The sequence below is a fragment of the Acipenser ruthenus genome, chromosome 45 (assembly GCF_902713425.1).
Source record: "Acipenser ruthenus chromosome 45, fAciRut3.2 maternal haplotype, whole genome shotgun sequence".
Taxonomy (NCBI): domain Eukaryota; kingdom Metazoa; phylum Chordata; class Actinopteri; order Acipenseriformes; family Acipenseridae; genus Acipenser; species Acipenser ruthenus.
Genome location: NC_081233.1, coordinates 6,183,967 through 6,210,387, shown reverse-complemented (window position 1 = coordinate 6,210,387; position 26,421 = coordinate 6,183,967). Strand labels below are relative to the sequence as shown.

General features: G+C 40.8%; 1 protein-coding gene across 10 annotated transcripts in view; it reads left to right on the top strand.

Moving 5' to 3' along the window:
* LOC131720879 (adenylate cyclase type 6-like) overlaps positions 1-25,785 on the top strand; it is an 86,281-nt gene extending 60,496 nt beyond the window's left edge. For all 10 annotated transcript variants that reach the window (XM_059013221.1, XM_059013223.1, XM_059013225.1 and 7 more), the window contains 19 exons: positions 3,058-3,169; positions 3,759-3,886; positions 4,005-4,163; positions 5,411-5,552; positions 6,302-6,430; positions 7,619-7,647; positions 10,259-10,406; positions 11,472-11,569; positions 11,833-11,920; positions 12,456-12,572; positions 14,714-14,872; positions 15,416-15,591; positions 16,099-16,116; positions 16,902-16,928; positions 17,932-18,064; positions 18,672-18,935; positions 19,651-19,855; positions 20,644-20,768; positions 21,891-25,785. In XM_059013221.1, coding sequence (XP_058869204.1) covers positions 3,058-3,169; positions 3,759-3,886; positions 4,005-4,163; positions 5,411-5,552; positions 6,302-6,430; positions 7,619-7,647; positions 10,259-10,406; positions 11,472-11,569; positions 11,833-11,920; positions 12,456-12,572; positions 14,714-14,872; positions 15,416-15,591; positions 16,099-16,116; positions 16,902-16,928; positions 17,932-18,064; positions 18,672-18,935; positions 19,651-19,855; positions 20,644-20,768; positions 21,891-22,019 — 2,386 coding nt within the window. In that variant the 3' untranslated portion in view covers positions 22,020-25,785. The remainder of the gene's footprint in view (positions 1-3,057; positions 3,170-3,758; positions 3,887-4,004; positions 4,164-5,410; positions 5,553-6,301; positions 6,431-7,618; positions 7,648-10,258; positions 10,407-11,471; positions 11,570-11,832; positions 11,921-12,455; positions 12,573-14,713; positions 14,873-15,415; positions 15,592-16,098; positions 16,117-16,901; positions 16,929-17,931; positions 18,065-18,671; positions 18,936-19,650; positions 19,856-20,643; positions 20,769-21,890) is intronic.
* The last annotated feature ends 636 nt before the right edge of the window (positions 25,786-26,421 follow it).

Genomic DNA, 26,421 nt, shown 5'->3' with positions numbered 1-26,421 from the left:
ATACAACAGGGGTTCCCAGACTGGGGTCCGCGGGATGATTTCAGGGGGGCTGTAGGTCATGCACAAATGTTCTCTCCCAAATGACCCTTCAAAGCAATGTTCCCCAGACCGGGGGATCAATTCATTAACCAGAACGCTGCTGTTAGGTGCTTGGAGCTATTTTAAATGTAACATTGATGTCAGCTCGTACCATTATACAACAAAATGGGGGTGATCTGTCAGAACATAATATGAATGCACTTTTAATTATAACATCCCATTTTTTTATTAAAATCAATAAGCAAAAAATAAATGCAGTATTTCTGCCAATGTGTGGTTTTACAGTAGAAGTTATTGATATATTTTCCTCCCTCTACTTAATAAAATAAACTATACCGCTCCTGCTTACCTTACAGAGGGTTATGTTGCATTTATTATTATTATTATTATTTATTTCTTAGCAGACGCCCTTATCCAGGGTGACTTACAAGATATCACATTATTTTTTACATAGAATTACCCATTTATACAGTTGGGTTTTTACTGGAGCAATCTAGGTAAAGTACCTTGCTCAAGGGTACAGCAGCAGTGTCCCCCACTAGGGATTGAACCCACAACCCTCCGGTCAAGAGTCCAGAGCCCTAACCACTACTCCACACTGCTGCCCCATTTACAGCCAGATAGCGTACAGCTATTATGGAGTGGTTTCTCAAGCGTCTGAAATGGCAGTAGCACTTCCACTGGTAAAAACGAAGAACCTCTCTCACTAAAGGGATCACAATTTCAAGTGGGGGTCCACAGTCAGGATACTTAAAGTCATGGAGGGGCTTGAGCCCAGAAAGTTTGGGAACCTGTGATCTACAGATCCCAATAAAGTGACCAGGCAGTGGATGAGGTGTGGCAGCAAAACAGCTATACATTTTTTTTTTTTTTCCCTACATGTTGTGTATACCGATAACTTTTTACAGGAAACCCCTAGAGAACTATTTTCAATGTGGGCCCATAGATAACAACCCTCTTTTTTTTTTTAAGCAGGACGCTACAAATTTGAAACGTGTGTTATATTAACATGCAGCAGCTAATTAAATTGCAATTTGTGTAATTATTTAATGCTGGCATAAAATAGCAAAAACATTATCTTTCCATTTCGTTAGCGACCACAGGTCTCAAATGTGCAGTATTGAAAGACACACATGATTCTATGTCTTTGCTCGCAGAACATAAATCAATCAATCAGTCAACCAATCAATCAAATTATGCTTCTATAGCGCTCTACGTGGCAAAGCCATCTCAAAGATCTTCACAATCAAAAAACTGTGAAACAAGACCGAAAAATAAAATAAAGTAAAACATAAAATGTGTTCACACTCCAAAGGCTTGAGAGAACAAAGAAGCCTCCAGAGGCCAGTAGCTCGCTGACATCCACTCCCGAGTTCGTGGGATCGGAGGACGCCCACTGAACCTTCAGTTCCTCTGAGCTGTGTTGGGAATTGCTGTGCTGAGGGGAAAAATATATTTGGACTTTTTAAATTGGGGAGCAAATCTAAATAATTGGGACACTCTACATTTAAAAAAATAAAAATAAAATAACATTAAAAACTTTTTTCCCATGTTGTTGTTTCGTTGTTCTCCTCTGTCCCGACGGTGTTGGGAGGAAGTGTTTCTGAACAGCCCACTTCAGCGTCGCACGCCTCTCCTTTCAAGTCCAGATACTCGCGGAACAAAGGGAGCCTGGTAGCGTGGGCCCTGGGAGACCTGAAGAGGTTTTAATGGAGAGAGACTAATTAACATCATAGAAGGCATAGTTAATTAATTGCAGCTATAATTAACCCACAAGGACCTGAGGCTTGCCAAGTTTTATTTAAAGCAACACATAGATGGATTGATGATGCTGTTAAGTTAACAGCATCATTAGCTGACATACAGTAATATTATTTTGTACTGGATGTTGCATTCATTTATTTTTTTCCCTCTGTTAAGGTCAATCTGAGTTCAGGAGCTGCTCTTCAGTTCTAGGTGCCTGCCATAGATACATGTAATGTAGGCTAGATCAGCCAAAGTGTCTTGTATATTAGTAATCGCCAGCGCCATCTAGTGCACAGCAGTGTAGTGCCAGGCAAATAGAACTAGAGCAGCTCCTGAAATGTGTTAAAAACACCAACCCATGTCTTACTACTTCTGCTTATCAATCTTGTATTATTCCCTTTAATAATTATAATATAACTGTAACTAACAGCTATTATCAATTGCTGTCCCACCCTCTGCCTTTTCACACGTAGGCATGTTAGTAATAAAAAAAGGAAGGAAACAGTGACCCCTGCTGGCTGTCTGTGCTCTGTGTTTGAGGTGGGTCTGGGCTGCCATTAAATCCCTGGGTAGCACGAATCTGGAAAAACAGACTGCTTTATTTGTACATGTCGCCTAGAGAGATACTGGGAAAGCTCTGGTAAAAACCAATTAGCCCAGGTATGTGAGATGAGACCGGTACAAACAATCCCTGTGTGCCTTTTAAAAGGGCTCGCTGCACACAGGGAAAGCACAGCTGTTGTTATTTTGTTGTGGGCACTTTTACCCTAGGCTCTGTATTCTTCTTTAAGACATCTATGTGGCGGATCTAATTCAAATACCATTTAAATCAATAAGCTAGATCAGTCAATAATCAATCAGTGTGATTATTAATGATCATTTGTTTAGTCTTGATTATTGGAGGTCATTTGTCTATAAAGAGATCCTGGGGGTGGGGGTGTTATGACATGTCATTTAACAGATTCAATTTTTTTTTTTTTATTTCAACCCCCTCTCTATTGTGGGAGAGAATAGTGGTATGGCTTTAAAAAAGCCTGAGAACAACAGTAAAAAAGAGGAGGTGAGATAAAAAGAACTACTAGCTAGGGAGAAAGTTGCAAATAGAGGGAGTTAAAACATGACCATCGTTTAGGCGATAAACGATAGTACATACTTTAAATAACGAACAGTATGCCACAGAGAACTGCAGTATCTGTGATTAACCCTAAGTGTGGGAGATCAGATTGCAAACCTCTGTGTTTAATGCTTAGCCTCTGCTGTTGTGTTTTCCAGTATCCTGTTTGCTGACATTGAGGGCTTCACTAGCCTGGCATCGCAGTGCACTGCCCAGGAACTCGTCATGACCCTGAATGAACTCTTTGCTCGATTCGACAAACTGGCGTCTGTGAGTACAGCCCTGCGGAGACCATGAGCTGCAGCTGTGGTCAAAAGTGTTGCATCGCCCTATAGAATTAACAAGAAAGTCTAATGAACTCTGCTGAATAATGTTACGTTAGCATATTGAATTGCATACCGCTTTGTAGTTTTCCAGATATTGAACGAAAGGCTGACACATTGGAAAATGTGACATTTCGAAATCTAACATGATATACTTTACTGCTATTTTGGCTTCTGGTAGACTTTTGCGATGTCGTTTTGTAGTTTCTTTGATTACAGGATGTTAAATAAAAGATCTAAATTATGTTCATATATAGATTTTTTTTTTTAATGATTTCTCAATCCTAAAATTCTAGGTGATGCTAAACTTTTGACCACAGCTGTACAGATTGTGATCAACTGTCCAAAGTTTCCCAAAGAATTTTGTTCCAAGTCCGAGATTAATGCTAATCACGGCCTGTTAAACCATATTTGTCCTTTTTAGCAAAATGCATATATACCGCCTCTCTGGGTTACTCAATAACCCTTGAATCGCCACCTGGTCATTTTGTGTTGCTGTGGATGTGATGGACATTTCTGGGTCTCTGTTTCCTCAGGAAAACCACTGTTTGAGGATCAAGATCCTGGGTGATTGCTACTACTGTGTGTCTGGGCTGCCAGAGCCCAGGGCTGACCACGCCCACTGCTGCGTGGAGATGGGCGTCGACATGATTGAGGCCATCTCGTAAGTTCTGTATCATTTTCTGGTTTTGTTAATGTAGAGTAATATGAATTTAGCTGTGATCTGCAGCGCTGCGGGAGAGAAGCCTGTCTTTGACCCGTGTGCTGGGCGTGTCTTCCAGGCTGGTGCGGGAGGTGATGGGGGTCAACGTGAACATGCGCGTGGGGATCCACAGCGGGCGTGTGCACTGCGGGGTCCTGGGGCTGCGGAAGTGGCAGTTTGACGTGTGGTCCAACGACGTCACCCTGGCCAATCAGATGGAGGCTGGGGGCAAGGCAGGGTAAGTGGCAGGAAAATAACTCTTACGTGCGTGAAATATTTAAAATAGCTGAATAAAAAGTGGTTTTGGACATATAATAAATATATTTTTCATTAAAAAAAAAAAAAAAAAAAAAATTCAATTCATTGCTTTATATGCCGAAACAAAATATGAGGTCATCATGCTTTTGCTTCTTCCATACAGCAGTGTGCTCATTTATTAGAACACCTCCAGATTTGTCATTTATATCCTTTATATACCAACCTGCATGAAAACCTCAGGGGGGGAGAATTTCAATTTCCGCTCAGTAATCGGTGATGCAGAAACACTAGGCACTCATGTGTGAAAATGTTAGACCATGTTAGATATATATATATATATATATATATATATATATATATATATATATATATATATATATATATATATAAATGTATTTATATTTTTTCTAATTGAGATACCAATTTTAATTTATTTATTTTCCCCCAATTTGGAATGTCCAATTAAGTTTTTTTTTTTCTCCTCACCGCAGCGAGTTCCCACACAGCACAGACGTTCTGAGGGCGTGTGAGCGTCCTCTGATCTCACAATGCTAAAGCCAGAATCACTTTTACTCCGAGCATTCCAGAGCAGAGGTGGGCGGGGCTACCGATCCCAGAGAACAGTGACCAGCCCTGCCTCTTATCCACTCTGAATGTGCTCCGTTTCTGGCCAGTAGGGTTCGCTGTTGCGCGATGAAGAGAAGCAGAAGGTTTCCCGTCCCCCACCCCAGGAGCGTCTCAATGTGACGCCCCCCTCAGGGTCCCCAGCAAAGTTCGACCCCTTTGCACAACCTGGACGTGAACCGGCGCAGTCCAAGCTGTGTGACTCATCCTGCGCTCCCAGGGGCAGCGCTGTAACTAGATGAGCCACTCGGGGGGGCCCCCTCTAATTTATTTATTTTGACAACTTTCCAAGGTCTTCATTTGCAGTGGTTTGATATTACATGAACAACAAATCAATAGGGTGTTCTAATACATTTTTGCTCATTACTGTATATTTACACGCGACCTCAGACTGGGACCTAGGAGTCCTGTGAGGTTCCAACGTGATTTCTGACGGGATAAATAGATGGGACTTTGAGGCCAGGACAGAAAGGGTTCAACTACAGTAGAGAGCATCAACACAGTGTGGGTTGCAGCATTCAATTTGAAATCCAGAAGCGAAACTGGTCACTAATAATCCCTGGTGCCTGCTGCCTGATTTTGAAGCTGCCTGTCTTTGCCCAGACGTATCCACATCACCAAGGCCACGCTGCAGTACCTGAATGGGGATTACGAGGTGGACCCTGGCTTCGGGGGCGAGAGGAACGCCTACCTGAAAGAGCAGGACATCGAGACCTTCCTCATCGTGGGCTGCAGCCAGAAACGAGTCAGTTTTCTCAACACTTTACTGTCACTTAATTAGAAGCAGTAGTATCCAGTATCTGCCGCTCCTGCTGGGTTAGTCACTGCAGCAAACCGTGAAACATCACAGGCGAGGGCACTCAAGGACAGTTACCCAATGGGGAATGAGCTTTCATGAGCAAAAGCATTGCATAGCTTGGTGACGTACAGTAGCAGTGGCCAAGAGCCAATATGAAGTTTAAAAAAGTAATACAGGAATGGAAATAGACTCCCATTGCATAGCAGTTTGATCCATTCCTGGTTTTACTACTAGTTGAATATAACACCCCTGTACACTAATCAAGCTTATAGTAAAACCTGGAATGGGTGAAACTGCTATGCAATAGGAGTCTTATTGCCGTACCTGTAATAGGAAATTCTAATTTTTTTTTTTTCATTGAATGTTCATGTTATTTGTGGAAATGAAGGATATACTGTTTATATTTGACCATTGTATATGTTTAAACAGATATTTTAAAATACTTGTAATGCTGGATTGAAACTTCATTCTCATGCAATGGCCCTTTGGGGTCTTGATGTCTATACCTGATATATGTATTTAAACATATGCTAGCCGTGGGCTATTCAACAGATCACACATTGAGCTGGAACACAGTGGTGAAGTATCCCTAGGAGATATTGGGAGACACTGATGTCAAAATGCAACAAACGCACGATATTCTCAGAATGCCAATTCTCAGAATTTGACGCAATTCTCTCTCTTCTGCAATTCAGAAAGATGAAAAAGCCATGATGGCGAAGATGCAGCAGGCACGTGCCAACTCCAACGAGGGCCTGGTGCCACGCTGGGTGCCCGAGCGCTCCTTCCCCAGGACCAAGGACTCCAAGGTCTTCAGGCAGATGGTGAGTGCCAGCCCTTGGGGGGGGCATGGGTTTGTGTTCAGGTTCCAAGGGTCATCATGCTGCCCAGCTTGGGTCGTCTACTGTAAGGCTTAAACGATTCAGAGTGTATGGGTCTACAGCTACGGCCATAAGTGTTGTATCCCCTAGATTTCAAACCAACGCTGATAAATTATCATGCTGGAAGTTGTGTGTGAAGCTCTCCGGCAGCGTGTGAATTAGTAACCCACACCAGTGGGATCACCAGTCTCTTGCTCATTTGAGTGTCGAGATTAGAAACAAGCCTTTTCAATTCCCCGCTGTGGGCGCAGGGATGGCTCTGCGATTCCTGCTGCTTTTAATTAAAATATCAAGTCTCTGCACGCTCCCTTCCCAGGGCCCCCGATTACAGGCCCTGCTGGGGGAGGAAAAGTCAGGCGCTGTTGTTCAGGCAGCTCCCTGAGACGCTTCAGATGGTCATTGGTTTTGAAGACGATGCTGCCTTAAAACGTAAATGCAAATAAATTTAAATTAGACAGACGTCACACAGCATACCTAACAAATTCAATGAAGGCTTGTAGTTGAACTTTTCGTCAGTGAATTTATTAAGTTTCTTTTAGCATTTCTAAAATTACCACAATTGCATGTTTAACCCCGTGAGGCACACAAGGAATTGAGCGGCTGTTCAAAAGGTTTCTTGTTGAAATACATTTGAGAGCAACTCAAGCATCACAAGGAGGAAACTGACAATTTGGATGACCAGATCCAACCCATCAGTAAATGTTGTTTCGTGCACCTCATTGCAAAATAAGAAAGTTAGCATAATTTTATTTGTACCTTAAAGGATTGTAGATATGCTCAAGAGAAAAGAACTCTGCTAACCCGCTTGTTGCTGTGTTCGGTATTTTGTGCATCTTTTATGTGATGAAGCATTTCCGTGCTTTACAGCAACTTCCTCTCATGTAACCGTCTAAGATGCATGCTTTTGTTTCCCATAGAGGTGCTAAATGGGGTGGAACTCAGTTATGTGATTGTGAGTTAAGCAGAGCGTGATTATAAACAAAGTGATATTATCAGGAGCTTATTCCCATCGACTCCCATAATATTCTGGCTGGGACAGTACAATTCAAAGGTGATACTAACAGGAGTGACATTGAGCAGAAACATGAGAAATCATAGCTAATATTTACTAATATGTCTTCTGTTTTCCAGGGAATTGATGAAACTACAAGCAAAGACAAGTAAGCATTTTATTCTGATGATTCTGATGATTATTATTATGATACATGGTGATGATAATTTTCCTGTAAACTTCAATGTTTTAATCTTATTATACACGGTGGTGGCGTGAGACCTGTCTATAATAAAATTGCTGATGAAACTGCTAACCTCAACATTTTTAAAAAAAACTAGCTTAGCAGTTTTATCACCAAACCTTATTAAAACAAACTCTACCACCAGTACATGAACACAGCAGAACACTGTCAATAACTCAAGTACTCTTCGAAAAAAAAACAATAAGTTTAGGTCCAGGAAGTTAAACAGAATATTAATTATTAAACACATAATCTGTAAGATTGTTTATTTTATTTTTGAGTGGTGCTAACACAACATAATACATTACTATTAAGTTGCTGAGCACACTGCTACAGTTTTGTACTTTTAAAGAGGGAAATGTGAATGCAATAGCAAAACTGGGGCGGTTTTAACAACTGTTTCAAATCGGAACCAAAATTGAAGGCTGAAAACTGGGACGTCTGGCAACCGTATTAATTCCTCATTCGGTTCTCTTACTGTATCAATAACTTCAGTATCCAGACTAGTGCTCTCCTGACAGACAGAGCAATGGGGATGCTTTTCGGTTCTGTATGCTAATGTGAGGCAGCTTAGCCGTCACGCTTTTGCGGCCTTTAATTGAGCAAGTGTAATCCACACCGCAGCGAAAGGTGATCTGCCTTGCCTGTGAACCTGAGCCCCTGGCTTCTGAGGCCTGCGCAGCAATCGCAAATTTAAACTTTATAAAAACGCCTTTCACGCAGGTCACATCAAAATCTGACACCGAAAAGTCATTTATTTGCCCCAAAAGGAGGAAATACTGTGTACATTTTTCCTGGAAAATACTGTTTAACTGATATTGAAGATTATTACAAAAGAGCTCCTGATTGATTATTTGTCAAACTATTGAAGTGCTATAAAGTGTTTTGAGTTTTATTAGCATTTGGGGTTAATAAGCTGTGAGTGTTATAGGGTTTAGCTATAATGCTGGTAGTTGAGATTTGGTTAAGCGGATAGCTGTCACTTGACAGAAGGGAACCAAACTTGGAATATAAACTGAAGATTATGGATATCTTCAGCTTTTACCACAAGTGGAAGACACTTGTTTTAGAAAAATACTTAAGATTAAAAAATAGGTTTAATTGTATTGTTTTCATACACAAATAAAATGTTTTTGTTTATAAACACCAGGATTTCCGTGAACTAACAGTAAGGAAATAACTAGCACTAATTTTCACTGTTATCACCGACGAGCTTGTCTTAATGAGAATTGACTGTGCGCGCGCGTGTGTGTGTGTGTGTACAGGGTGATTTAGAAAGTAAGTTTACCACATCTGACGCACAAAAGAAACGCAAGACTCAGGTCAAACAAAATCACAGAAAATGTGAACAAAAATACAGATCAAAGAATCATGATAAGTTTTCAGTATGAAACGTGACACACTGTCAAAATGAAAACATTACAAAGTTAGTATCGGGTATGACCTCCCTGAGCATTAACACAATCCTGGCAGCGTTGACGCATAGACCTGATCCGCCTCTGTATAGGCTGCTGTAGGATGTTCCGCTGCTCTTCCTGTGCAGCTGCAGCCAGCTGGTGAAGGTTGGCTGGTCGCAGTTGTCTCCTGTGGTTGGCACTGTTGATTTGGTCCCACAGATGTTCTATTGGACTCGGGTCAGGAGAAAAAGCTGGCCATGACAATACCTTGACATTTTTTCAGAGCTGGAATATCGACACTTCCAGATTGGCTTGCAGGAACAGAAAAAATGTTGCCTCAAGGACTTCGTCAATGTATCGCTGAGCAGTAATGGCTATTTATACAGATTATTAATCAACTCATTTTTGGCAATTTTAACTCAACTCAAATACCAAACAATGAGCACCTGGTGTTTTTATGAAATCACATGACTTGAGCTCAGTATTTTGTTATCCCAAGGAACAAAACTACTCAAACAATCAACAAACCTATCTGCTCACTATTTAAAATGTAAGTAACATTATGTATGTGCCCAATGAGCTACTGATGTAAAACTTACTCTTGCGTTTTCATTGTGCATCAGCGTATGTGTGTGTGTGTGTGTGTGTGTATATATGGCCAGCAGTGTGGAGTAGTGGTTAGGGCACTGGACTCTTGACCGGAGGGTTGTGGGTTCAATCCCAGGTGGGGGACACTGCTGCTGTACCCTTGAGCAAGGTACTTTACTTTACTTAGATTGCTCCAGTAAAAACCCAACTGTATAAATGGGTAATTGTATGTAAAAATAATGTGATATCTTGTAACAATTGTAAGTCGCCCTGGATAAGGGTGTCTGCTGGAGAAATAAATTATATTATTATTATTATTATTATTATTATTATTAATATATATAGTATTGTATGTTGGGCCAGGAGGGTTGATAGACAGATGTGTTACTGCACATGGGTTTGAATGGAATGAGAAAGGCTGTGCACTGCCAGGCAGTTAAAACTCTCCAGACAAGCTCAAAGCCAGGTAAAGACAGAGACAGAGAAGAATGCTCAGAGCTCAACGCTGGCCAGGATGTAGTTTGAACTGCTTTGCTGTTTGCCGTTGCTAGCCGCTGTGCCCAGGAGGCTCTGAACCCAGAGGACGAGGTGGATGAGTTCCTGGGCCGGGCGATTGATGCCAGGAGCATTGACCAGCTCCGCAAGGACCACGTCAAGAAATTCCTGCTGACATTCCAGACCCCTGACCTGGAGAAGAAGGTACAGTCTAGGACCAGTCCAAACTGGGAAGCCACACACAGCTTGTCTTTTATGATGGCCGTAGAAGACGGTCTTCATTTCTGTCTGTACATCACACTTACATAAGAACATAAGAAAAGTTTGAGAAACAGAAAAGGCCATTAACCCCTCTTAAGTCCTCTTATTCTTCTCTCTGTGCTACATTTGAAGTAGTGTCTTGGGTTAGCTTTATCTAGACCCTATCTAGAAAACTGATTTATTCATTGCAAACTTGCTAAGGACATTCATTAGCACAGTAGATAATACTTGTCAAAGAATCTGGTGGCATGTGGAGGTTGTCTATTTCTGTCTGTATGTTTTTCCAGAGTACCACTTATTCAATTGGGATGAATCGACTTTTTGTAGGTCACGCACACATTTGGTGGGTGTTTTTATAGGATTATTTAGCACAAAACTAAACATACTTCTTAGTCTGGCAGACAGATGTTTTGCCAATGCGTCTTTTTCACCGTCTGTGGGTTGCTGCACCGTCTTTGCAGTCACTATATCAGAAACTCCTTTTTTGGAGTGCAGTGAAATCAAAAACAAGGAAATGTCGCTAGCGGGTTTAGAATATCGCTAATGATTTTGGTGTTCATCCGTCTGCCGCTTTTTGGCAGAACAGCATAGAAAACGGTCTGCAAAGTCTCCTCTGGAATCTTTTTTGTAGATAAAAATATCTTTCTAGCGATGTTTACTGCCTTTTTAGGTAGGCCTTCCCACAGGTTGACATTTTAAAATGATTACAATGGAATGTTTCCATTACTCTGCTAAGATATTTATGTGGTGGGGGTAGGGGAGTGGTCTGGCAAGTGGGTTCAGATTTGGGGCAGCGTAGAACTGGGGGAATCACATTGACAGAATTACAGAGTGGGGTTCCATTGAAGCTCATTTTTGGCATTGCTGCGGTGAATCCTGCCTGCATTGCAGTTTGATTGAATGGCGTCCCAGAACATGGTCTTAAAGCTGAGTGCTGCTGATTGAATTCTCCTCTTACTCGGTCTGTAGCCTAACTGCATTGTATTGTTTTGTTGTGTCTGTCTCCAGTATTCGAAGAAGGTGGATGATCGCTTTGGGGGCTACGTGGCCTGCACTCTCCTCGTCTTCTGCTTCATCTGCTTCATTCAGATCATTATCTTTCCACAGTGAGTATGAGGAATAGTATAAGCAAACTTCCCTGTCTTAGAGAGGTGAGAGGGTCAGTTTAATCTCCATGCCTCAAGCCTACACTGGACTGGAGGGATCACTCTTTCTCTTAGGGGTGGGGGTGGTGGACTGTTCAGTCTCTACACTTGATTTCTGCTCGGTCAGATTTGAAAGCAGTCCTCTAGAGATGTAAGGCTAGTGCATTCAGCAGCAATCCATGTGTCTTATTCTTCACAGCTGTTTTCTTTCATTTTCCCTGCAGTTCCCCTCTAATGCTGGGCATCTACATCAGCATCTTTGTGATTCTCGCCAATATTCTCTTTGTGTGTGCAATCTACTCCTGTATAAAGGTAAGAGGCTGGGCTTGTGATAATTACCTATTAGGAGTGATACAGGCATTAGCAGTCCTGTCACTGGTCCCCATTGATTTTTACTTTAAATCAGGATATGCAATGATCCAGCTGTTTCTTCCTGGTATTTAATCATAGCCTGGGCAGAGGTCACATGGCTGGATTGCAGCTAAACCATCGGATAAAAAGCAGCTGCAGTGCAGGAAGTGATTTGGTACCAATTGTAACAATTTATCTATGCAATTCAAACCCAGATATCACTAAAAACTGCTTATATAAACATATTTTAATCAAGACTTTTTAAATACATTTTCTGACCTCAGTTGCATACAAACGAGTGGAGCTTTGCTTCTGATCATTTTTATGTGCTGATTCCCTGTGCTCTGTGCTGGTCATTATGTTTGGATCAGGGGGGTAGTGAATGGGTAGAGGTTGAGGAGCAGTGCCTGGTGCTGTGCGGATGAATGGGGGTCATTTGACTGATGAGCCCTTGTGTGCAGGGCTACACTGACACCGTGTCCCCTCTGTGTTGCAGGTATTTCCTGCCGCCATGCAGACAGTCTCAAAGAAGATCGTTCACTCCCGGACTAACAGCACCTTGGTGGGGGTCTTCACCCTTGTCCTCGTTTTCATCTCTGCCTTTGTCAACATGGTGAGTACCTTGGGCTGGGGTAGGGTAAATTTAATCCGCCTCTGTTTGGGGGTTGGAAATCTGCAACAGATCCCGAGAATGGTTCATTTTTGACATGCTGGGGTTAATTTGTGGCGGATTACACCAGATCACAGATCCGGTACGTTTGACTGCCTTGACAGGCGAGAATTATAGTTTGCAAATTTTGAACTGTATGGGGGAAAAATATATATATATAATAAAATGTTTTCTTGCAAAAAAGAACACGCCCAGAATAATTACCATCGTATCCTCGTCCTTCAGTGTCCTAACGTTACAGATCTTTTGGGAGATCTTTGTAAAGAGCTGGTCTCTTATCTTTGTATATTTTGAGCAGTAGAGAAGGAAATGTTTCGCGTCTTCGATTCGTGTCACACTGGCCACGCAGTCTTCTCTCCACGGGATTCCAGCTTTGTTAGTCTCGGCCTGCGTCTGTTTCCAGGTTGTGGTCATTGTTTGTCTGTGTGTTCGGCTTTTTACCTTGCCTAAATAGTCTGCGATTTATAAATGTCTATGCAGTGCCCTATAGCATTTTCATTTTTGTGTTCGTTGAGCTGTGTAGGCCAGTGTGCCATGAATCGATTTATAGACTCCTTGCTGATAGCACTGATCAACCTCTTTTGAGAGTCTCTCTCTCTCTCTCTCTCTCTCTCTCTCTCTCTCTCTCTCTCATATATAGTTTTCCATATACTGGCAGACTTTTGCGATATCACTTTGTAGTGTTTGTGATTACATGATGTTAAATAACATCGATATAAAAGTGTCCCATAGTAAAAGCACAGCAAAGTGTACTAAAACATTGTAAAAGCATGATAAAGCATAGGTAAGCATTGTAAAGAATAGCGAGGTATGCTAAAGCATATGAATATACATGGCAAGCCAGGGTACACTATGGTAAATGCATAGTATAACCATAGGAAAAAACAACAAAAATACCATGCAAAGCTTTTATAAGGGGCACAGTATTGATCCTGTTACCTTTCACTTTGCTTTAAGTGTGTGGGAACTGTAGCAGTATCTGTATAAAAAAAATGCTGCCACCTGGAGGACAACACTGGAACAGTTTCCCTTAAATGAATGGTTGTTGCCACGTTCTCAATACCAACTGTGCTAAAGCAAGCAAGAAGCATTTACAATATGATATACAGAACTAGCATACACACAGCCAGTTTGACAGTTTCCTGTTCAGATATACAGTTATGACATATTCAGGACTAGAACCTTTAGTAAAAGAAATAGAAGCTTTACCATGCTTGTGTTCCTCAAGCCTGAGAAAAACAATGGGAATGTTTTAAAAAAAAAACATGTTCATTTAACTTACTCGAGTTCCTTTGAGCTTGTGGAAACCAAACCCAGTTTTGTAACTAACTGGATGAAAGCGCCCTTCTGTTTCTTAAACAGTAGGCACAGCCAGCTACAGCAGTATGTATACGATTAAAAAGAATTAGCTGTGCCTCTTAATAGTCAGCGAGTTCCTCACACTGATTCCACCCCCACTTCCCAGATAAGAACACAAAATAGAACACTCCAAACCGGCTTGTTTAATTGGGCAGCCCGATGTCCTTGTGTTTCAAGATCGTGTTTCACGATTTCACAGTTCCGTTCAGTACTGTACGTGTTCTGTGTATGGGGAACAACTTGACCTTCAATTAAGGGCAAAGCTAATTAAATCATTCCACAAACACAAGCTGCGACCCAGCACTTTGTCATTCACTGTACAGGTCATGGTGTTTCTTTCAGCCTCATTGCTTAGAGATAAGACGTGGCCACTGTTAATAATACTGGCATCAGACTGGTACTTACCACTCCACTACAGAGCTGGCTCTTCAGTTGAATGGTAAGGCGTTCGTCTTTGAACTGCATGGTTTGCGATTCGTCTCCAGCCCTCGCCTTTCCATTCTATTCAATGGGCTGAGATGCCAGGTCATTAGATGACGCAATCGACTACAGTATGTAATGCCTGGGGCTGCTGGCTGTAAAATGGGTAGATGCAATTCACTCAAGTGACCAGCGTTTCGCAGGTCAGACCCGCAAATTCTATTTTCAGATCTTAGCTGCTGAGTTCCGTTGCTGTTAGTCTCTGATTCTGTGTGTTCATTGTGTTCTTGTTTTCTTGTTGTCAGTTTGCCTGTAACACTGAAGCTCTCCAGGACTGTATCTCGCGTGTGTTTAACATCACGCCAGACCAGGTGAACCTCTGCCACATCAAGAACCACAGCTCCTATCTCGGGGATGAACAGCTGCTGTGCGGGGAAGACAGTCTGGCCTGCAGCTTCCCAGAGGTACCCCCACATCCCCACCCCACCCCACCCCCCCACACACACACGCACACACATGCACACACACATTCCATTCATTTTTGTGTTTCAAATATCTGTATATCAAGATTGCTTGCCTCGCCTTCCAGGACATATGTACTGTAGGGTCATTTCTCCTCAGCAATGTCTTGGTGGTCAAAGTCTCTCACTGGCTGCCAAGTCTGTAATTAGGGGAAGCAACTGGAAAGCTACAGACAGGAAAGAAGGCCCTGAAGGAGTGTGCGCAGCTTCACTGTACTGAGGGTCTAAATGAAGATACTGAACATGTTCACTGAAACAAAGGCTTCTTTGAAAAACTACACGTCTGTAGAGTGAATTAATGTGCATGATAATTTCCAGAATTATTTTGTTGCTTGTATAAAGTAATAATAAGCAAAACACATTCAGCCTCCTTATTTGCTTCAAAGCAGCGCAGTGCATTTCTTAATCTGGTTTAGACAGTCATTGTTTTAAAAGTGGCTTTTCGGTTTACATGTCTCTCCCTCTCCCCCTCCCTCCCTCTCTCAGTACTTCAACTACAGTGTGCTGCTGAGTCTGCTGGCGTGCTCTGTGTTCCTGCAGATCAGCAGTATAGGGAAGCTGGCCCTCATGCTGGGGATCCAGTTGGTTTACATCGTCATCGTGGAGTGGCCTGAGGTCACGCTGTTTGACAACTATGACCTGTTCGTCTCAGCCAATAAGCTGTAAGCCGCTCGCCACTCCTGCCTCTGTTTGATTAAACTCAGACCCTGTAGTAAAGTCAGGGAGGTCTGTTTTAGTGATGTAAAAAAGGCTAACGCTTTAAGGTACAAGGGACTTGTGTGTCCCACACTTTTATTTTTGCAATGAGGTGCACGAAACAGGGTTTAAAATGTACTAACAGGTTGGATCTGGTCGTCCAAATTGTCAGTTTCCTCCTCGTGATGCTTGAGTCGCTCTCAAATGTATGTTATGAAGAAACCGTTTGAACAAGCGCTCGATCCCTTGTGTACCTTAAAGAGTTAAAGCCACCACCTTAAATGTATAATCCTGTAAACGCATAGTATTAACCATAAGCAAATTTACCGTGTTTACCGTAAGCACCGTTTCTGAGTTACAGTTTTCAGCCTTTAGGGGCTGCCAGATCCTAAGGTAAAAACCTATTAGTGTCAGATCAGTTTACAGTGAGCTAACAGCACTCACTTTATTTTGACTTTTTTTTTCTTTTCTAGGTCTTTCAATGAAACAAGGTGAGTCATTTTTTTTTTATCCTGTCTTCAATGTCTTTGTATCAGATGGCTTGTATCAGAAATGACGTCACATTAAACTACACTTGTACATCTTCCATATATGATACAGTGGGTGCTGCCTCATCGGGATACTGAAATTCTACTTCAGTGGAATACAACTCTGGGAGACAGTTCTTCCCAATGCTATTAATGTTGTTTAATTGGGATTCGGTATTTTTAAATGATGAACGGAGATCGCTTTTCAAAGCAAGACAGGTTCGCACAGCAAGGGCAGCAGTGTGGAGTAGTGGTTAGGGCTCTGGACTCTTGACCGGAGGGTTGTGGGTTCAATCCCCAGTGGGGGACACTGCTGTTGTACCCTTGAGCAAGGTACTTTACCTAGATTGCTCCAGTAAAAACCCAACTGTATAAATGGGTAATTGTATGTAAAATAATGTAATATCTTGTAACAATTGTAAGTCGCCCTGGATAAGGGCGTCTGCTAAGAAATAAATAATAATAATAATAATAACAGTGCAGTAAATTGCGTAAACCGCGTTGAACTCTTGAAGGCGCTGGAGTCTCCTGTGGTTTCTCAGGCTGCTGTGGCAAAGTTGGCATGCCAACATCACAGGTGCCTCGCCTTCTGATAAGATGGGATGTCATTCTTATTCGGGATGTTTTTACTTCTCCCAGCGCGTCCCGATAAAGCGCAGACTGTATTTTATATATAAGATATCTCCTGAGATTATGTAACGCACATGCAGTGTGTGATTTACTGACATAGCTTGTTATTTGTGTTTTAGGTTTGCTTTCAATGACACAACACCTTGGTAAGTACATACAAGCATGTGTCTGTTTTCATTATTCTATGCAGTTGTTAAAATGTCTCTTGTTGTTGATCTCACCCAATCAAAGTGCCCTAAAACTGGCTCCTAATGTATTTAACATTATTCATCCTTAACTCTGAACCTGGCTTCTTTTCCTGTTTCTTAACTGACAAAACACTGGGTGGGCGACTTACTAAATTTTCCTCCTTAAATGAAACCCCTTAAATGAAACCCCAAAGCATTTATTTCCAAAAGCTTTAACATGTTTTTATTGTTTTGTTCTTTTCAAAATGACAGTTGAGTAAAAAAATCTAAGAAACTCCATTCCAGATTTCAAAATACATTTAACCCTTTCAGTTCTGAATTAGTTTGGCCGAGCTGAAGAATAAACTCCTTTACTGAATCTACATGAGAACAGGTCAATATTTTGTACATATCTTTCTACACTGCCTCAGTCCCGTGAGGTTCCAGCGTGATTTCCAACACTGACATACGGAGCTAAGATAAGGCAGGACTGAAAGAGTTAAATAAAAATAAAAAACAACTCAGATTTATATAGAGATAGGATGAGCAAGTCCGGTCCTGGTTGATCAGGTATAATTAGCTAGTTGGAGGGTTGGTTGGTTCAATTTAACAGTTCTGAACAGGGCTGGAAGTAATATCTGGTCTGGGAGAGTGGAGCTGGAACCTGACATTTTTATAAAGTACTGAAGAAACTGATTAAGATTAAAATACAAAATGACTCCGCTAATTAGTAAGAGCTTACTTCTCTCATGCTGTCCGGTAATTGATGACAAGATGTTGAAAGGCACTTTGTTGAAATTCTGTTATATGTGTCACTGGAAGTTCAGTATACGAATAAAAGGGCATTTTGTATAATAATTCTTATATTTTAGTTGCGGTACCTTCAGATACAGGACTCCAGCACTGCCAGAGTGTCCAGGTATAAAGTGTGTCTGTGGTGGTGGGTGGTGCTGACAGCTCGCTGTGTGTCTCTGTGTCTCAGTCAGGTTGGCAATAACAAGGTGGCTCTGAAGTTCATGACCCCGGTGGTTCTGACCGTGTTCGTCCTGGCGCTGTACCTACACGCCCAGCAGGTGGAGTCCACCGCCCGGCTGGACTTCCTGTGGAAACTGCAGGTACGCCACTGAGGGGTGACACAGACAGATACATACACTGCCGTGCTGGGTGAACTATCAGTTCTCTGGATAGCTATTTAGTATCAAAGTTTCTCAAGTTAGCGTGCTGCAGTAAGAAGACAGGATTTCATCAAACTTAATGCAAGTTGATTTGAGGTCTCTGCTGTAGCTATTTGGAGGATAGCACACCTTACTGAGCTTCCCTTATTAAAGTTTCCCATAGTAACAGCATAGCAACGTGTATTAAAGCACAGCGAAAGCATCATAAAGCATAGATAAAGAATAGCGAGGTATGGTGATGCATATTAATAAACATGGCAAACCAGGGTAAACTATGGTAATGCAGAGTATAACCAGGGGGAAAGCTACAAATACACTCTGCAAAAATACAGGGGACTTGGTGAATGTTGTTTTTGTTTTTTAAACAAATGTAGCACCATAGTTTTTATTTTCAAAGCTGTTGGGTACATTGTACAATTAAGCATTGTCTGGCACGTTAGTCATTACCTGCTAGATAATTGACCTTAGCTACAGTTAAACCAAAGACCGGGACACTTAATGAAAAACAATGTATAATAGTATAATAATAATCATCTTTTGTTGCTAGGCGACGGAGGAGAAGGAGGAGATGGAGGAGCTGCAGGCCTATAACCGCCGCCTGCTGCACAACATCCTGCCCAAGGACGTGGCCGCCCACTTCCTGGCCCGCGAGCGACGCAACGACGAGCTGTACTACCAGTCCTGCGAGTGCGTGGCCGTCATGTTCGCCTCCATCAGCAACTTCTCCGAGTTCTACGTGGAGCTGGAGGCCAACAACGAGGGCGTGGAGTGCCTGCGGCTGCTGAACGAGATCATCGCTGACTTCGACGAGGTAAGCAGCGTTAGAGGCCAGCACTGCCCCCTGGTGGGCTGCGCAGCAAACGCATCTGGATCGTGTGGCATTCCAGTCGCTGGAGCTTTCAAATACCAGACTGACAAGCGGATAGTAAGGGAGTTAATCCTTTCAGAGTGTAAATGGTGAAAAGCTTAAACGAAAAGGTAGCACTGTTCCCTCCTGCAATGAGGTGACTGATTTGAATAGCAATTGTTGAATTGAACAGAACAGTTTTCGGGAACACGATTTCTTTAATTCATAAAAAAACATTTTACTGGTATCTATCTTGGCATGATGTACAGCGATGGCCAAAAGTTTTGCATCACCTAGAATTTTATGATTGAGACATCATTTAAAAAAAAAAAAAACTATATGAACATAATTTAGATCTTTTATTTAACATCATGTAATCAAATAAACTACACAGTGATATTGCAAAAGTCTACCGGAAGCCATAATAGTAGTACAGTATTTCATGTTAGATTTCTGAATGTCAGTTTTTCATATTATATGGAAAACTCCAAAGCTGTAATTCAATATGTTAACATTATTCAGCAGGTTTCATTTGACTTTCTGAAGCACAATTTGTTAATTCTACAGGGTGATGCAAAACCTTAGGCCCCCTCCATTGTAGCATTATTGCGGTTTAACATTTTAATTTGATCCTGCCAGTGATTGGTTGATTCATGTCGCTGGTTTCACCCCCCCGCAGATCATCAGTGAGGAGAAGTACCGTCAGCTGGAGAAGATCAAGACCATCGGCAGCACGTATATGGCAGCCTCGGGACTCAACGACTCGACGTACGACAAAGAGGCCAAGTCCCACATCGTTGCTCTGGCCGACTACGCCATGAGACTCATGGAGCAGATGAAGTACATCAACGAGCATTCCTTCAACAACTTCCAGATGAAGATTGGTACGAGGCACTCACAGGCTGTGTCACATCCCTGATTCACAGGCAGGGATGGACTCCCATTGCATAGCAGTTTGATCCATTCCTGGTTTTACTACGAGTTTAATAAGACCCAATCCGTAGCTTGTTATCTACACAGAGTGGCTAATCAAGCTCATAGTAAAACCTGGAATGGGTTATTTCCATCCCTGTTGCATATAGTGATTGCCACAGAGGGAATTATAAGCAATACAGTGAAATATGCAATACAGTAATAAATGTATCTAATAAATGCATGAAACTACTCATTCTCTTCGCAAAAGCGTTTCCAAAACAACCAAACTGTTTGTAGTTAATTAAAACCCATTATATATTTATTATAAACAGTAACATGTAATTAGATTTTAAGATATTTAACAAAAATACTGTTACAACAGCATTGATACAACTAGTATCTGTATGCTAGTTTATAATATGTAAATTAACCTCCTATATAGATATATATTTTAAATTAAAGCCAATTAAGAGTTTTTGAGGCTTTATCTTAAGTTGCATGAATTACTATGGTGGTACATTCATACAGTACATACACCCACACATGTCCATACATACAGCATAGACATCCTGCAGCAAAAGCTAGGATAGGTGCTGGCTTCACAGAGGCCTTAATTTGTTCATTTAATTTAAAAGTGGGGCCTGGTTATTTCGGAGGATCCGTTTTCACTTGGCAAGCCTGGAGTTTGCGTGTAAATATCCGCCTGGTAACCAGGCGCTCCTCCATTCCTCACTGAAGTGTTTCTTTCTGTTGCTAGGGTTGAACATCGGGCCTGTGGTTGCCGGGGTGATTGGAGCCAAGAAGCCTCAGTATGATATATGGGGGAACACTGTGAATGTGGCCAGTCGAATGGACAGCACTGGAGTCCCAGATCGCATTCAGGTACTGTCATCTAACTGGGAACCCTAGAAGGAGTGGAGTTGCCAGCTTCAGGAGAATTTTACCTTGACACGTTTTCCTATTCACGACAGGCAATGCAAGTGGTGGATATTTTAAAACTTGCAGTAAGCAGAAAACCTAGACCTTGTGTTTTATAACTGAAGGCAGTTTGACACTGCAGCTTGAATATCGCACTGTATATATATATTTTTTTTTATGTATGCAGCTTGTTCTAAATCCCTGGAGGAAGTGTGAACTGCAGTCCGCAGCATTAAAGCGTGGATCTCACATGATCCCATTATATAAGATACCCAATTCCCAGTTGTGTTTCAGGGATGAGGCAGGAGTGCCATCTGCTGACCGAAAGCTGTCACTGCGCCAGGATTTAGCTGCAGCTTTGAGAATGTTGGTGCCATTTCTTAGGTGATGGTGTCACATCTCTTGCAAGAAACCCATTACTCGCACTCGTTATTGTATTTCAGAAGTATTGATCAGCAGGTATTCAATAAATCCATTCATTAACGTGTTGATTTTAAAACAAGTAAAGCTGTCCTTTCCTCACCTTTGCAATCGAGTACCAATCAATGGCAACTAACTTCCGCATTTCAGTGTTTCAAAAGACGATTGGAAGATTTTTTTTCCCTCTCATCTGGTAAAAATATCAGCGCCCCGGATGAGAGAGAAAAAATTTAAAACATCAATGTGGAAGTGAATGGATAGAGATCTGTGGATAGAGTGTCTAACACAGAAAGCACTACTGTCATCTCAGACTGTTCATGGTGCCTCAGGGCTCGCTCAGTTAGTGAAGTGGAGACTGACAGACTGAATTCCCTGCAAGCCTATGAAGGTCAATCAGGTTCAGAAGGGTATTAAAGCTATTATAAAACCCAACATATTTTGGTTTTGGTTGTTTAAGGCTGCTTATCCTACAGTTGAAAGCTAGTCCAAAAAATCCTGTTACCTGTTGGATCTGTCGAAGGGTAATAACCACTCCACTCATGATGACGAGATCCTTGAGGTTTATAATAAGGGATAACTTGTTAACAAGGCAGTGGGTCCTTTAACACTTCAGTTTACTAGTGGTCTGTGTGTGGCACGTTTTAACATTGTGTCTTGTGCCCACAGGTGACAACGGATTTGTATCAGGTCCTGGCTAGCAAAGGCTACCAGCTGGAGTGCCGGGGAGTGGTGAAGGTCAAAGGCAAAGGGGAAATGATGACCTATTTCCTGAATGATGGGCCTCAGAGCAGTTAGCAGTGACCCGGGGGCAGGCGCGGGCAGCCACGGAGGTGAAGAAACTCACAGATCACATGGATAAAGGCCTCGTCGAACCTCAAACTGAATTTCCAGAAAACAAAAAACAAACACATTTGTTGATGTTGTTGTGTTTTTTTTTTTTTAAATGAAGGCTTTGGTAAACCAGTTTATGTTACTTGAAGTAAATACGAAAGGCCCTGTTGGGTCGTTGAAAGGAACTTTTATGAAACGGTTAAGCTACAGTTTAGAAGAAAATCAAATACAGGTACTTCGTCTTCTGTTTCCTTCTTGTCAATATGGATTATTTATTTTCTCTGTAGTGTGCGAAAACAAACTCTGAAACCATTGACCAAAGAACAAGAGAAACCACACCTGGTTATTTTTTAGTCAAAAACAGACACCTGTGGTCATTTTAAACCCTCAATGGTTTGCTATGTGTGGGTTCCTCAGCTGTTTTCCTACCACTGCAGTACATTTTTTAAGCTACTGGTGATCGGCAGTACTTAGCTCTCCTTTTTTAGGGCTCATTTCTTCATTCAGAAGCGGAGGAGATCAAATGAGTCATCAATCTGTTCTTTCTGGTTGTCTTGGAAGTCAAAGAAACAACACAAAAGAAGACAATACCTTTAACTTTGCCTTTAAACTATCTGCAAAGCCAGTGTGGCCTGCTAGGCCCAAATGAAAGCCTGGGGCTCCATTTTTTTTGTTTTTGTTTGGCACGTACAAGGCCTGAACGACACTGTCTTCGGGATAATATATGCGCAAGTAAACAAAACTGGAGACCATATTGTGTGTTTATATGTACAATAATGACATTTCTTCTCTTTAAAAGAAGTATTTTTGGTACAAAATAAATAAATAAATAAAAACCTTCAGAAATGAAGACACAAAGGCATTCTTAATATTTCCATGGTACCAGACAGTATATAACCTTCTAATTCTTATAGAAAGACTTTTTTTAAAGAAAAAAAAAATATATATAAATATATATAAATATATATATTATGACTGAATACTGTGCTTTATAATCTACAAGGAGCGAAATTATTTTCACTGTGAAGTTTATATGATACAACAAACTGCTCTCTTGCCAACTCTAAAGCATGACACTTTTTTAACATTTTTGCCTCATTTTGTTTTATTTTATTTTATTTTATTGTCATTTTAGTTTTTGTCTTTTTTTGTTTTTTCAAATCCTGAATTGAACTTTTCCCACTTCTGTTACAAAGTGCCAGAGTAAACCGACACTAAAACTGCGGTCCAGGTTTTGTTTCATTGTATGACGTCTATACATTTTAGGAAGTGCCTGGCTTCAATGTATAAATTCAATTTGTAACTCTTAATCTTTTATCAGATGAAGTGTTCCCACAAAAATAAAATCACAAAGCTGAGCACGAGACTGGGGTCATATACAAACTGCTCAGCTAAACCAGTGCTAGCAATGCTTTTGAAATCTATTCTCGTACCTTTTATTAGCATTAATGTAAATGCTAATATCTTTTAGTTTTTAATGTCGATTCTGTGCAAATACTGTACAATCTTTGCAGTAGGAGTTATTGCAGGCATCTAGCCCATTGGGTTGAATTTGAACTACAACACAAAGTGATCAGGTACTACGAAGCAGCTGCGTATTTTAAATTATTATAAATACAAGCCAAGTATCAAAACATATTCAACAGAAACGGGACCATATTTCTCATGCTAATAAGAGGTAAGAACATTTCAAAGCCTGGGTTAGCATGTGTTTTTACACAGTAAAAATTGGTAAGATTTACTTTTTATTTTTTATGAACTCAATGTAACTTTAAGAGAATATGATTCCAATGACATCTTAAAATGATAATGATAATGCAGAAAAAGTGATTCCACAAGTATTACCTATTTGAATGGGTTTCTTAGGCACAGATGACTTTCATATCTTGGCCAGAATACCTTTTGAACGGGAGGTTGAGAAATACAAAGATATTTTATATATATATATATGTATATATATATATATATATATATATATATATATTTTAAGAAAGTACTATAACATTGTACCCCTTTATAATAGGCATTCATTTGTGTATCTTTCTTAAGCAGCCTGTTTTATCGTTGTAGTTTTGTTAAACAAAAACAAACAGGATGTACGTTTTTACGTAGGTCATTTTTACAGCGAATTCCTTTGATCAGGTAAACAGAATTATAATAATAATCATTTGTGTAGAGTGGACATACAGGGCAGCATGACAAACATGTTTAGGCTAATTCCACGCTGTAGTATTTGCAATAGCTTTGCAGTTTCAACTGCATACAGCTGAACTTCAAGATTAGGCTGAGCAGAACATTTCACGAAGGTGTGAGCAGCAGCAATAGGTGTTGAATTGAGTGTCGCTGGTCACACTGGATTCACACACCAATTCAACACTTAGCTTTTTATCAGAATGGTTGTTTTCAAATAATCCTTTAGGCTTCAAGTGCAGATCCATTGCTTCTTGGTGAATAAACCATGTTAGTATTAACAATTTGATTGCCTTTCTGCTGGAAAAAAAGAAGCCATTGTGTTTTCTTTGATGGAGTTTTAAGTTCATGAAAGATCATACAATCATTTCTAAGCGTAGGAAAAACTATAACCATGTTCCTGTATGTCCACATAAACAGTAAAGAACTTGTTACAAGAAGGAAATGTTACAGCTAAATAATGGATTATTCTTGTTGTTTAGAATCACTTTGTATATAAGTGACTTTTTACAAAGCTTAAAGCTACACTGTGGCCTCAATAGAGCTCTCAAACATATCTCAAAGTACAGCTGGTACACCACAGTGTAACCAGTAACCTGTCCCCCTGCAACACTGCCCCCCAAGGATGTAGGAATGAACACATCTGTTCTATGTAGTGTTTCATAGTGTTGCAGGGGGGACAGGTTAGTGATTACCCTCTGGTTTACCTGCTGTACTCAGAGAGCAGACATGTTAGAGCTCTATGGAGGCCATACTGTTAAACTTTAAGTCCTCGGGATGTGATAACCAAAACAGAAAAAGTTATGGAACAAAGTGATTCTAAGCTGATCAAATAACTGATATTTCAGCTGTTCTTAGTGTGGCCTTTTTAAAATCTTTTAAAAGTTTGCCCCTTCCCCTTCCCCAGTATGGTTGTATCATCTTCTTTGTATTTGGTTTTTAATGATTTATTTCTGTTCCCAAGACCATCTCTGATTCTTTCATCACTTTGATGGTATTGTGCATTTTGTTCCGTCACTATTTACTGTATTTTATTGCCAAATCTGAAATATTGTAACTGCAGATAAACTCACAATGATCTATGGCAGTGGTTCTCAGCCTATCCAGTCCCAGTTTGTTTTTTATTTGACTGTATTCATTTATCTGTGTGACTCTTGAATATATGAAATATTTAATTGCTAGCCCTTTTTTCTGTGTTTTATATTTATACCTTTCAAAACCTCACCCCCTCCCTCCTCACACTCCAGGCTGGAAACTACTGACCTAGACTAAACCATGCCTGAATATTGTATTTGGTAAACAAAAGAACAACAAAAAAAACACTTTATTTAATTAAGACTTCTATTGCAGTGGTATAATGACTTGTAAATGTTCTGCAAAATGCTTTTGCTTTTTGTAATTTTGCCAATTTGTAAAAATAATAATAATCATGACGATGATAATAATAATAATAATAATAACAATGAACACTTATGATCTACAAAACGCTATATTTTGTACATTTACTATTTGTGAATATAAATGGTATTCAATGCTGAAATGATTGTATTTACTTGAAGAATGCATCTGTGTTTTTACCATTGATTTCACATTGAGTAACATTCGTTGGAATCACACAGCAGTGATTGAAAAGGTGCGCTGTTGTCTTGGAAGTAGCCTTCAGGATACAAGTGCAGCACTGTTGAGTGGATACGCTGTGATGCTGAAGTTAACTATGCCAGCTACACAATGCTGCACGGACCACGTCACAAAACCAACCTCATTACCATCTCTAATTCAGGACTGTGCCAAATCCAATGGGGTAGGCAGGTCCTAATGAAGTAGCCAGGCAGTGTATCTTATATAGCTTTTAATGGGATTCAGCTGGGTTATGAAGCATTGATTCTTCCACACCCAGCTGAGTTTGTCCTGTAAACTCTGCACATTCAGAATCACGTTCAGAATCAATGGCACTTGGATGGATTTCCTTGTGCATGAAGCCTGTTGCTGGACACAGGTGTAGCAGAACATGTGCGTCTTTTCAAGCAGAAAATTGGGACAACTACTAAACACATGATCATATACACTACGCAGGTTGCTTAAGACCAGATCTTTAGGGATTCCACTGTCATAATGATGACTGAGATTTAAAATAAATAATGAGACACCTGTAGTAGTGCCAGATATCATGTTATAA